This window comes from Heterodontus francisci, chromosome 16 (assembly GCF_036365525.1).
Source record: "Heterodontus francisci isolate sHetFra1 chromosome 16, sHetFra1.hap1, whole genome shotgun sequence".
Lineage (NCBI taxonomy): Eukaryota > Metazoa > Chordata > Chondrichthyes > Heterodontiformes > Heterodontidae > Heterodontus > Heterodontus francisci.
In genome coordinates, this window is record NC_090386.1 from 84,648,461 (window position 1) to 84,662,232 (window position 13,772).

The 13,772-nt window shown below is 40.5% G+C and overlaps 1 protein-coding gene across 1 annotated transcript in view; it reads right to left on the bottom strand.

The window, feature by feature from the left end:
* Window positions 1-1,329: 1,329 nt before the first annotated feature.
* The window catches only part of LOC137378266 (transcription factor MafB-like), a 268,346-nt gene continuing 255,903 nt past the window's right edge, over window positions 1,330-13,772 (bottom strand). The window contains exon 3 of the mRNA XM_068048506.1: window positions 1,330-1,348. Within this exon, the coding sequence (XP_067904607.1) occupies window positions 1,345-1,348 (4 nt within the window). The 3' untranslated portion in view covers window positions 1,330-1,344. The remainder of the gene's footprint in view (window positions 1,349-13,772) is intronic.

Consider the following 13,772-nt stretch of genomic DNA (forward strand, 5'->3'; position numbering starts at 1 on the left):
GGTACTGCTCCTCACCAAGTAGAGAAGATCTCTTCAAAAAATTACCTAGTCTGAATGTTGATGTCTATTTTGTTTCCATGCTCTTTTTAAACATGCTGGTGACATCTTTGCTTGTATAGCTAATAGTCCATTCCTTATATTATATAAGTAGAAAGAGGCAGTAATATTATCAGGACTGTATATTCCTTATTCTACACTGGTACACAATCCTCAAGTCATAAAGGGGTAAAACACACCTTACTCTACATTGAACTATAATCCCAGTGTTAACTGGAGTGAGACACTCCTTATTCAGTACTGGTACAAGTCCTAGAGTTATCAGGTGTGTAATATGCTACTTATTAAGTGCCAAATTTTTCTATACCAGTATACACAGTCTCAGGGTTATCAGGAGTATAACATACTCCCTACTCTGTACTGATTCTTGTCCCAAGGTTATCAAGAATGTAATATACTCCTTATTCTGTAATCTACCATTATCTAAAGTGAAGGAATAATATACATTTAATTCCATTGAAAGGCACATAGAAATTGCACTTAACATATTCTATGCTGAATGCTGTTGAAAGTAAAACAGTACGGGAAAATTATTTCTTATGCACACACTTGATGTAGCTGAGAATACTTTTGAAAGTCAGGTGATCCTTGGCTTTACAAATAGAGGCAAAGAGTTTAAAAGCAAGGAAGTTCTGCTTCCTATAACCGTTATAAACCACTGGTTAGGCCTCAGCCTAGGGAAGAGAAGGTTAAAGGGGGATTTAATAGAGCTGTTCAAAATTATGAGGGTTTTGATAGAGTAACCAAGGAGAAACTGTTTCCACTGATAGGACAGGTAGTAGCCAGAGAACACAGATTTAAAATAATTGGTAAAAGAACCAGAGGGGAGATGAGGAGTTTTTTTTTACGCAGTGAATTATTATGATCTGAAAGGGTGGTGAAAGCAGATTCTGTGGTAACTTTCAAAAAGGAATTGGATAAATACTTGAAGGGGGAGAAGATTTTAGGACTATGGGGAAAGAATCAGACTAATTGGATAGTTCTTTCAAGGAGCCAGTATAGGCACAATGGACCGAATGACCTCCTTCTGAGCTGTATGATTCTAGGAAATTGATTGACATTGTTCTGATTCACAATGTTGGTCCCAAAGTCAGTTGTTTCATTTGTCAAAGTGCAATCTTGTGACTAATTTTTATAATTTCCTGTGCACAATACCGACGCTTCTGAAAAAGGCTCTTTATACATTTAGCGAGAGAAGAAAACACAAAAGATTGCATAGCAAAACATGTGTCTGAATCTAAAAGTAATTTACCTGCTTTGTTGAACTTCTTTTTAACTTGTCTTCAATTAGCTAAAGAGAAATGAGAGGGGAAAATTATTAGAGGATTAGGTAGTGAGTAACACTGAAATGGATGTGATGGGACATATGTAAGTAATATCCTTAAAAACACATCAAGATCACAGATGACAAGATATCAATTAACATGATATATTAACACTCAAGTTGTAATTCTCTCTGAGCTGCCTCTTAACAGACTTGGAGTAACTTTTATCCACATGAACATGCCAGCAGCAGACCTGAAGGTCAGCAGCAAATCTGCACCAAACCTACAGCAAGGTTGATAGCATCAGCTGTGACTCGCACACATTTCTGAGTCAGGAGCTTGTGGGTTCAAGTCCCACTCCAGAGACTGAGCAAAAAAAACTAAGCAGACACTCCTATGCCATACTGAAGGAGTGCTGTACTGTTGGAGGTGCCATTTTTTTGGATGAGTCATTAAAAAAAAGGCTTGTCTGTCCTCTCAGATGAATGTAAAAGATCCCATGGCACTATTATAAAGACCAGGGTAGCTATCCTTCGTGTACTTGTCAATATTAACCCCTCAACTGATATTACTAAAACAGATGGCTTGTTCATTATTGCATCGCTGTTTGTGGGACCATGCGGTCCCAGAGAATTCAATCACAGAATACGGTCGAAAGCTGAAGGCAAGGTAGAACTCAACAAGGTGACACCAATAGATTACAACACTGTTTACAGAAGATGACCAGAAGAACCCTTATGGAAATTCAACCTCTATTAATTTAGTACTGCAGCTAGCACCGCCAGTACCAGTATGGCAGTGTAAAGACCATTGCCAAGAACCTGAGTGAAAAGAAAAATATCCCGCATCTAACTGCACATGAACTGCAGAAATCATTATGCCTTGCAACATTATGCTAAGAATTAGTGGAAGTCAAGGCTTTAACCAAAAGAGGTACGGACAATAATCATAGACTAGAGATCACCAAATCAGCAATTCTACTGGCAGAAGGGAAGCACAACCAGACTTTCACACACTATGGATATCAACAGCAGACCAATTAATCAATATGGTAACAACCAAACAATTGCAAGACCTGAACAAACATTACCTTATGCGACACATCATGTTCTAGAAATAAAACCATGCCAATGCCTTTTGGGATGCTGCAAGGTTAACTTAGTGAATGCAAAGAATGATAAAAAAAAAACCACACATAACTCATAGACATAGTAGACAATAACTACATACTTCTCTTTGGAAGTAAAGTCATGCAACAAATGGAATTAGTTGAGGTCCAGTGTTAAATTATACTCACCATGGCTTAAAGCAGAAAGTGAGGTGCAGTACAAGAAGATGACAGTAAAAAGTAAGTACTGCAGTAGCCACCACCAGTGCAGCCACAACCTTATTACAGCCAGAAGCAAAACCAATAAAGCCACTATCCTACATCAACTCACCAAGGATATTCAAATATCTTTAAAGGAGCAGGCTGTCTAGAGGGAAAATAGCATTCGAAACTGAATTTTGAGGTGAGATAGGTGATTTCCCCTGCCCATGAAAGTACCTATGTGTTAACAAGCTCATTCAAAGAGGAATTTAAAAGGGTTAACTAAGTTGAAGATGAATGTTTCAATAACTGAGGAAAAACTTTGGATATAAACTGCTAATCACTAATAAGCCTGGGGAAATGAGAATCTGTATAGACTCCAGAATTATGAACAGAGTTAAAGGAAAGCACTAGCCACATCATTGGCACTTCAGTATTTTCTCTGTTATTCTCCCAGCTCAGTCTACACAGACTCTACTTCATTCAGAACTCTGTAGCCTGTGCAAAGTTCTACTCACACGACACCTAACTTCACTGGCTTCCTGCCCTTATGCACAGTGTATTCAAAATCCTCATCCTCATTGTCAAATCCACATAGGGCCTAATCCCACACTACAATCTTCTTCAACCCTCCATCCAAGCTTGTAGCTCCGTGCATTTCGACTCTGCCTGTTGTGTACTTTACATCACAACCCACCTCTGCTTCACAATCAGTGGCAGACCCTTCATCCATCAAACCCCTGTACTCTGCAATTCTCTTTGTAAATATTTGTGTGTTGCTACCTTTCTGCCTTCAAATATATACCATCTCAATATTTACTTCTCTGACTATACCTCCCCTCATCTGTCTCTCCTACTTCCTGCTCAGTGTCCATTGTTCCTCCTCTAAAACACTTTGGGAAATGTTGTAACATATAAGGAGCTATACAAATGGAAGTTATTTTCATATTCAGTGTGTGCTATTCACAAAGTATCACTAGATGGAAGCCAAAGGAAAGTATTCAGTGCCTTGGATATAAAAAAAAGACAGTGGTGTGTAGTTCCAGATGAATGGAACTCCTTTCTTAGGATCTTTAATATTTAATTTGACAGATACAAACAACAACAACTTATATTTATATCGCACCTTTAACATTATAAAACATCCCAAGGTGCATCACAGGAGCATGATAAAACATAGTATGGCACTGAGCCAAAAGCTTGGTCAAAGAGGTAGGTTTTAAGGTGTATCTGAAAGGAGGAAAGAGAGGTGGAGAGGCAGAGAGGTGTAGGGAGGGTATTCCAGAGCTCGAGGCCTAAGCAGTTGAAGGTGCGGCCACCAATGGTGGAATGATGAAAATCAGGGATGCATAAGAGGCCAGAATTACAGGAGCAAAGACATCTCAGAGGGTTGTGGGGATGGAGGAGATTACAGAAATAGGGAGGGGCGAGGATATGGAGGGATTTGAAAACAAGGATGAGAATTTTAAAATCAAGGTGTTGCTTGACCAGGGACCAATGCAGGCCAGTGAGCACAGTGGTGAATGGGACTTGGTGTGAGTTAAGACACAGGCAGCAGAGTTTTGGATGACCTTAAGTTTCCGGAGAGTAGAATGTGGGAGACCAGCCGGGAGTGTGTTGGCAAATGGCAGCATGTGTCAGGAAACTTTCAGCAGAGGTTGACTCAAGCAATAAGTGTACTGCCACTAGTGACAGTTGCAGCAGATCACACGGGTATATGGTGAAGGTGACTCAGTTGACCAATCCACAAACAACAATGGCAACTATGTTAGTAAGCTTAGATTCCTCGTGGAAGGATTGTAATCTAAAATTCAACTAAGATAAGGCTACACTAAGGATCGTTGGACTTCCATTCATAGGATACCTCATTACCAGATCCAGATAAAGTCTGTCCAGTTTTGGAGATGCCAAGCTCATGAGGATTCATTGGGTTTGTTCCTTATCTCACTGAATTATTTTACTGAAACTCAGTAATCTGCATTAGCCACCGAGAAAACTAACACTTAAGGATATAGAGTGGTGTTAGTTACACGTTCAGTACCTCGGCCAAGCAATTGAACTAATCAAGTTGCGAAGGATGTTAATACAATTTCAGATATTTGATATGTGATTGTCCATCAGCCAGGAAAACAAATGCAGCTGGCCGATGCCTTAAGCAGGGTTTATTTACTCCATTGTTCCAAGAATGAGCTGCAGGAATGGTCAAAGACAATTTATTTGACAGAAGACCTGTCTATATTCAGTGCCTTGACTATGTGCCAATGAATCAAAGCATAAAAACATCCAGGTTTTAAACAGTCTGGAGCAAGGAAGAGGCTCCAGATCCAGTTCTCCCATTCCTTTATTTTCCTATGTGAACTCAGGACCCAGAATAACATCCTATTTAAAGGAAAACAAGCAATTGTCCCAAAGACATTAGGCAAAGACATGATGCCATGTATCTATCCATCGTACGATCGAGTAGAAAGTTTCTTGAGAAGAGAACACGAATGTGTCTCGACAGGCCACAGATAGATAAAGAGGTGCAATATTAAATTGAGTGATATTTACAAACATTAGGAGATTCAAAAGGCAATGCTGATATATCATGAACTATCTGATCATCTATGGTCAGAGGATGGCAATCTTTTTTGGTTTGTTTATGCTTGATGGTAATGACTGATCACTATCAATTATCAATCATAGAATCATGGATACATCACTGAAACAGTCCATTTAGCACAACACGCATGCATGGGCATATTTCTGTACGTGAGCCACCCTAGTCTCCCCTGCTCATTCCACGTGCCTTTTCATGTTCTTTTTCAAGCAACGTCTAATTCCTGAGCTTTCTTTTTCAATTCCTTTTTGGCGAATTGATGGACTTTGCTTCAATAACAAATTTCATCATCTAATCACCTCTGTACAAATATTTTGGGGAAGAAAGTGAAAATCAAATGCACCCGTTTTTTGGAAGGAAAAAAAAGTCAACATTTGAGGGGCAAATGTCAGGTCGCAATCTTCTGTGCCCAGTCTCCTATGGGAGTGCACCAGTGGCTGCTGGGTATGAAATGTGCCCATTTGAAACAGGTGTTAAGCATCTTGCGTATGCAAATCAGAATATTAATGCTGGTTATAGGAAGTTGGTGCAAAAAAATAGTTATCAAATGGGTGGAGCATGGTCCACCCTTTTGTTCCAGGTATTCGGTGGCCTAACCAGTGATCCTTAAAGGAACCTCTGGAGGCTGCCCAAAAAAAGTAATAAAACGTGCTTCTAATTATTTCATTCCTGCGCTCTTCCTAGCTCCCCAAAAATACTGAACCACACTGCGAGCCCAGTGTTGGCAAAACACCCCCCCACTCCAAATTGCTCAGCAACCCACTACCACCCACCACCACCACACACCCCCCCCCACCCGCCCACCCCCACCCCCCTCAAATTCCCAAGACAAACCAGCGGGCTGGCTCAGCATCGAATCTGGCTGAAATTCCTAAGGCCCCAATCAGCAAGTTGCTCGATTGACTTCCACAGCTCGCCAGTTTGGTTCAAATGAGACCCTTATGTCGAATTTGGCTCTGGCCTCTGACCGACATCCTCAGGGATGCATTCGAATGGCGCTGCCATTTCACGCCACGAATTGAATTTCTCCTAGCTTTCCTTCTAATTCTTTTTCTGATTATCTTAGATTTGTGCCATCTTGTTACCAACTGATGGAAACAATCTAACACTGGCTTATCAGAAATCATTGTAATCTTAAATACCTTTATCGGGTCACCCTTGAACCTTCTCAATGCCAATGAAAAAAACCTCGAACTTCTTTAAATATTTCTTCATTAGAATAATTTGGTGAAGTTAAGCTGAACTTTGGAAGGAAAATGGCTAATTTAATTTAAAAAAAGACATGAGAGAAATGTTAAAGTAGCTAACAGCTATCTTAGATATAGAAAATCAATATACAGGCTGAGGAATTATAAGTTCCTTTGCATATATTTCTTGTGAGAGCTGGATGTCAGGCTAGATGCAGCAAAAGATCGAGCAATAAAGTGCCACTGTTTGGAACATGTATGTCTTTGACTTCCGCTTGTGTCAACATAAAGATCTAGGGAGGTAATACAAGTGGCAGTATCAGGCTTTAGAGTTGCAATGAGGTGAGGGACAATATCGTGACAGACCTTAGGGATAGAATCACAGGGAGCATTTTAGCACAGGGAGCATTTTAGCACCCGATGTAAACCAGGCCAAATACGATACAAAAGTAAAATGCTGTGGATTCTGGAAATCTGAAATAAAAACAGAAAGTGCTGGAAATACTCAGCAGGTCTGGCATCATCTGTGGAGATGGAAACCGAATTGATGGCCAGGATTTTGTCTTGGCAACAGAGGTCTCGACCACCAGCGAAAGCATCGGCGAGTGCCCCGCGTCACCTCCTCTGTGGAAGGTCCGCCAAATCAAGTTCTAATAAATGGACAGCACGGGCCGTCTCCAGGATCAAGGACCCTGGTGGTGGAAGTCCCACCAGCTGAGAGCTGCCGGCCAATCAGAGGCCGGCAGTACTGCAACTGAGCAACGCCACCATGGAGGCAGTGGCTGCTGCCTGTACAGCACTTACCCGACCTGAGGCCCTGGGACCAGACCACAGGTAAGACAGGGCGGAAGGGGTTTCACGGTATGGGGGTAGCGGGGAAGGGCAGGGGTTGGGTCTCAGCGGACCACCCCCCACCCCACCTCTCGATGCCGGGTCCCTCGTTCAGGCACTAAGTGCCTTAAAATGAGGTTCCCCCTACCCCCACCCCCCCCCACCAACTCCCAGAGCTGACAAGCAACCCATATGGGTTTGTTTGTTGTGCTCCCCGTGTGGCAACAGGCCTGCCCACTGCTAGGCTAATTCCAGCGGCGGGCAGACTGAGGCCCTTAATTGGGCATTAATTGCCCACTTATAGCCCTCAATTGGCAGTGGGGCAGTAGGTCCGTTCACAGGCTTAATTTGGCTGGTGGCAGGAAGGTGGTGGGGCCTCCCCCCGCTACCCCCGCTACCATCTGCCTGATTATATCCTCACACTGCCTCCAAACCAGACGCGGGGGGAGCATAAAATTCCCCCCAGTGTTTCAGATCCTTGAACTTTTATCAGAGCTGGAAAATCTTTTTCCAATTTTGAAGAAAGCTCGTCGACCTGAAATGTTAACACAGTTCCTCTCTCCCCACCGCAACCGCCGAGTATTTCCAGCCTTTTCTGTTTTTATTTTAAATACGATATATGTCAGTTCCTTGCTTACATATACAATTATGAAGATTCAGTTTGAGGTTCAGGTTCAGATTGAAGGAAAACATAACACCAACCTTTCGACTAAAATTATTCTTCATTACAAAAGCCACATTCTTCCTTCCAATATCTTTGAGGGCCTATCTCACAAAAGTGATGTTCCTTCTATAGGATATCTGCTTTCATGTGGCAGGTGGCTCCCCTGCACAATTTTACACACACTTTCAACAGCCATGGAAATAACATGTGCACAGCTCAAAGCTGAGAATGTGTAGATCACAAGAAAAAAATCAATATAAGATCAATATTATTAATAATACTTGATACTTCTCACTGAATTACAAGCCCATAGACTTGGGTAACCTTGGGTTCAGATGGTGAATACAAAGCAGTCAGTTTTTGCCATTACGATTGTGATGAAGCCCTTAATTGCATCACTGCCTTGTACATTACCTATAAACATCTGCTATCTTATTCATATCTTCCTAGCAGCAACCTTTACAGAACTCACCAAGAGATATCTGATGTTCTCGGTAAAGCTAACTGCAAGGTATCCTATGAACCCTTTATAACTTACTGAGTGTTCCCAATTCTCGTACACACTGTATAACTTCCTTGAGAGTTATCCCAGTTCCTGTATCCTCTGCATAAGTCATTAAAAGGGATCTGATATTTTCTGCATAATTAATTGAGGTGTCCTCCATATAATTCACTGAGGGAGGTAGTCTCTGAATGTGTAATTCACTGAATCATTACGAAACTGACATAGCAAAGAAAAACAACCTGAGATAGCTGAGAGTTCATTTTTGCATCCTCACCAAATGGTCAACAAATATTAAAAATACAGTAATGAAACACTGACATGGAATAAAAATGATTTTAAAAAGAGAGAAATCAACAAAATCAAGTACAGATAAATACTTAAAATCAAATTCACTTGCTGCAATTGTATATTGGAATCAAATCCACACTGTGCTCAATGGAGAGAGATAAAGAATGAAAGTACCGAGAAAATATTGTACCCAGGAATTCATTTGCTTTACAATGAGAAACAGTTTTGGGCTCTTCTTGAACATTGAAGTACCTCAAATAAGTATCTTTCAAATCAATTCCCCTCTCCATAGTAATGTCAATTTAATGTGGCAGTGGGCCCCGCAGTTGTCCTGTGTATAGATCAGAGCTCAGAAGTTGGCCTTCCTTCACACTTCTTTGCTGCCACTGTCCATTATGAATATGTTTTTGCAGCAGAAGCCAGTTGCAGGAAGATGCTCCCGACTTCCACAATTCATCACCTCTGCACTGGCTTTGCAAGACCTCAGGGACAGGAGGGAGGAATGGGGGCAAGGGGAAGAGCAGAGATCAGCAACATGAGTACACAAACTCACAGCTTTCTCAAGCTGGAGGACCTCTCTCTCCACTTCTTAAATATCATCATATGGAGAAAATTTCTCTGCAGCTCAGTCCTCTCGGCTCAGTCTCGCATATAGCAATCAAATAGTTCTGCAACATCAGTGGAGCCATCGAGGTTCAGTAGGATTCAGAGAAATAGAATTTTAAAGTTTTCTGTTTAACAAGCATGCCCTTTCTCATCCTGGGTATGTTACATAAAAATTTTTAGGAATTAATCTCACATTGCTTCAGCTTTGCACCAGCTGCAATATAACTGCACCCACTGTGAAGCCAACTTTAAAAAGTTCCTAGTGATCTAAGTAACTGACTGCTGTGCAATTTCTGAAACTTCAGTTTTAATGTTGGCAATGTCTTGTTCAATCTTTCTTTAACATTAGGAGTTAATGCTATTCCGACGCTGGTAAGCTGAGTAGTACGCATGAAGCAACCATGTACGCAACTGCATTTTAAGACCAGACAGTGATGCGGAGTTGGCAGTATAGCTTCGATACTCATAGTTTTCTAATCAGGCACTGGTCTGAAGTTGGTATTTGAGCCTTTAAAATAATTTAATTTTATCCAAAACTTTTCTACTCGTATCCTCTCCCACAACAAGCCCCTCTCACCCATCAGCCAACATTGCTGGCCTACATTGGTCCTTGGTCCTCCAACTCCTTAATTTTAAAATTTTAACCCTTGTATTTAAATTTGCATGGCCTTACCCTTACGTATCTCTGTAATGGCCTTTACCCCTACCTCCCACCACTGTCACCCCTGACCTACCAACTATTCTCTGATTCTCTGATCCCAGTTTCTTGTGCATTCCCCATTCCACCATGGTGGCCATGTCTTCAGCTGCCTCAGGAATTCCACCCATAGATCCTTCAGTCCCTCCAACTTTCTCTCCTCCTTTAAAACTCTCCTTAAAACTCACCTCTGACCAAGGTTTTGGTCATCCCTCCTAAGCTTGCTTTCTTTGACTGCATCTAATTTTCTTCACACCTCTGTGAAGTGCCTCAGAACTTTTTACTATGTTAAAGGCATCATATAAATGTGCATTGTTGTTGTTATGGAATGCAGTTTGTGTGGAGATGGTTATCAGACACAGGCTGTAGAAAACCTTCTGCAGCTAGGAGATGTTTCTGAGACAGTTGGAAACAAAATGCGAACATTTCACATATAATCTATTGGCTGCTTCAACATAACAAAGACACATGAACTCACAGATATCAAAAGAGTTCCCATTGTAGGAGCTGAATAACATACCATCAGGTGAAAGTTCTTGACCATAAGCCATTCAAGTGAGGATAGTAGTCACATTAATACAAGCAAAATCATTTGAGTCTTGTGCTGAGAATCATACATCAGAGAGCTGTTGTGTAACTATAAACTTCTTGGTCATTAATAATGTATAATGAAAAAACGGTATTCTAGCAAAACCCACAATATATCATAAAAATACAAAAAAAAGCATTTCAATAAACACAGCTGGACTATTTTTTAAGGCTCCTGTCACAACGAGCAACATTGTTCTGTTCTCAAGCAGCAAAGGCATTCTCTCTCACTCAACAGTAAATAGGTGATTAATGACTTTCTCTGGCACTTGCGAATTTCGGCTGAAAGTACATGCAGTGGCCTCTGGCTCTTGGAGGCTTTAAATCCCACGTACAGATCAACCGCGCACACACAGGAAGGGTTCCTCATAAGAATTCTTGATCGGTCAGTACCAAATGAGATTTGTTCTGCACGTTACTAACCCAGTACTGTTTGTGTTAAAACTTTAGAAAGTTAGCAATTTGAAAATTTACTGACAAGGGGTGACTGAGTGCTGTTGAAATGTCTGACTCTCATTTGCATCTGTCACTAACTTTGTGAAACTTTTCCCACAACAAAGTGAAATGAACATAAGCTAGGGGAATCTCTCAAATAACTAGCTTCTATTGGAAACAGCTCCACGATATAAAAGTAAATGTATAATAGTCTTTGGTGTACTTATATATGTTCATATGTGTATGTCTATACTGGTGTGTGTATATATACATTTGTATGTGTATGCCTGTCATCTACTTGTAGGAACATAGGAATTGCTGGGCGAATAAAGAACGAGGTCCATCTAGTTGACCTTCTACCATTGTGATACAACAATAATAGAGATTGATTGCCATGATTAATCAACAAGTCTATCAATTAATCTACAACAGGCTCAGACATGTGATGATAAAAAAGCCCAACGGCAAAATACTTTGGAAACGTTGGACCAAAGTCATCTGTTCCTCTCAAACATGCTACACTTCCAAATGCCATGGCCCAAATTACTTGTATATTGTATCACAGTATATTTGTATGTGCATGCATATGTGTTTTTGTACTTGTATGTGTGCGTGCATCAATGCCAGAGATACTGGGCAAAATGCATTTAGATTAGGTTTTTGTCAGCTGACTTGTTTTTGAACTAGCGCATTCACATGATGAGCAGACTATGAGATATAGGTGCACATCCACATACCGGATATAGGCACTGCCATTGCCATCTTTGATGGTTGGATAGGGGATAGGACAATGGGTTCTTAGGTAGGAGAAGCTATTGCTGTTGGTAAAGACATAGGATGAGACTAGGCTCTGTTGGTGTAAGATGGTGTACTGTGTGCACTCAGATATGGCATTGCTGGCAGTGCCAGACATTATTAGACATTGCACCACTCATAGCCTGTCATCGATTAAGGTACCATAAAACTACAGAACACAAAGTGAACCAAGAAATGCTGCCAACAAGCCCTAGGTCGTTGGGATAATTACTTTTCTGCTGGTGCACTGATGTTATTAAACAAAAGATTTGAAATAGATGGAAGTCTTTATTTTGTTAATCACAAGAGATGCCAGGAAAGGGCTGTGGAACAAGATTGAAACAACTTTAGCAGATACATACCTAGAGCTATACCAATTCTGTGCTGGCTGGAACAACTACACAGAGATAGGATGGTAATTTGACTTGCAGTTAATTAACATTTTTAATTGATTAGTTAAGTTATGTCTAGTGAATTGATGTCATCCTAAACTAGAAGTTCCTCCCCAAAAAAACAAACTCTTGGCTTTTCACCTTTACTTGCTATTTAATCTGTTTGTCAAGGATATCCTGATCATTGTTCAATAGAAGTTAGTCTAAACATATAATTAATCAGAGAACTATTATCTATTAAACATGTTGCTGCCTATGCATCTAGTAGCAGCTAGTGTGATATCCAGTCTGCTGTCAATAAGTTCTACAAAGGAAGCAGCAATGGGACTTCAGTAATCTGTGATACCCCAAAGATATTTAGTCAGTGCTGCTAATGCTGATGTAAATGCAATGCATTTTTCATTAGGAAATGTAATTAATTTAACTCACAATAAACAGGAAGGTGCGCATTAATTTGTGAGTAATGTCCTTGGTTATTAGATCTGCACCTCACACCCTAAATAATCTCAGCATGCATTCATTATCAATTAGTATACGCCCTTGACAATATTCCCTAGGAATCACTTCCAATTGGCTTGCTTTAGAAGTGTCTCTGCCATTGCTGGAAACCTCACAATATTTTTAACTCCTTCTGCTGCCAATAGGGAAAATTCCTTTGCATTTTGCTATCAGTAAAAGCCTCATAATGGATTCTCAAAACTGATGAGCCAACCCATTTCATTTTCTTGATCATTCTCTTAGAGAAAGATTATCTCGAGATTGGAAAATGAAGCAGTACCTAACCAAACATCTTATTTAAATGATTATTGCTGCTCACTGCATGCACTGCAATGTAATAAATATTCCTTTGTATTGTTTTTCTAGCCAAGTCCAATATTTGCTTGTCGGTTCACAGGAAGATATTAGAAAGTGATCTATTGTGACATAATGTCTTGAATCGGAAAGGGATATTTTCCAGAATGTAATCAGTCGTATAATATAATCACTAAAAAAATCAAAATGATTAAAATAAAACGTTTTGCCTGCAACATTGCTCATTGGTCAAAGCTAACCACATAACATCAGGGACCTATACTAACTACAGAATAATATTAGAACCCATTAGGAAGACATAAGGCAGCCATTTAAAAAAAAATCTACTGCTGTTTTAGGCTTTTTCTTTAATTTTAGCTTTCATTCCTTTTTTTAAAAAAATTGTATGTTTTTCCTGCATAATGAGTTGTTGAGCCAATCAGCTTCTGCTCTGCCTGACACGGAGCTTCTTTCCTCAGCGATGTTGGCAAGATCATGTTTATTGCCCATCACTAGTTACTGGTGGGGAACTTTCTTCTTAAAGAGGTGCAGTCCATGTGGTGATGGTGCTCGCTCCACAATGTTAGTTAAGGAATGCCAGGCCCTTGGCCCAGCAATGACGAAGGTATGGCAACACATCTCCAAGTCAGAATGATACTTACCTGGCAGGAGAAGAAACCATAATCAGTGGCCTATGATCCTGTTTCAGGTAGGTTTTGAGTAAAATGGCTAGAGCTTCAGGCCAGGGAGTGCGTAACACCA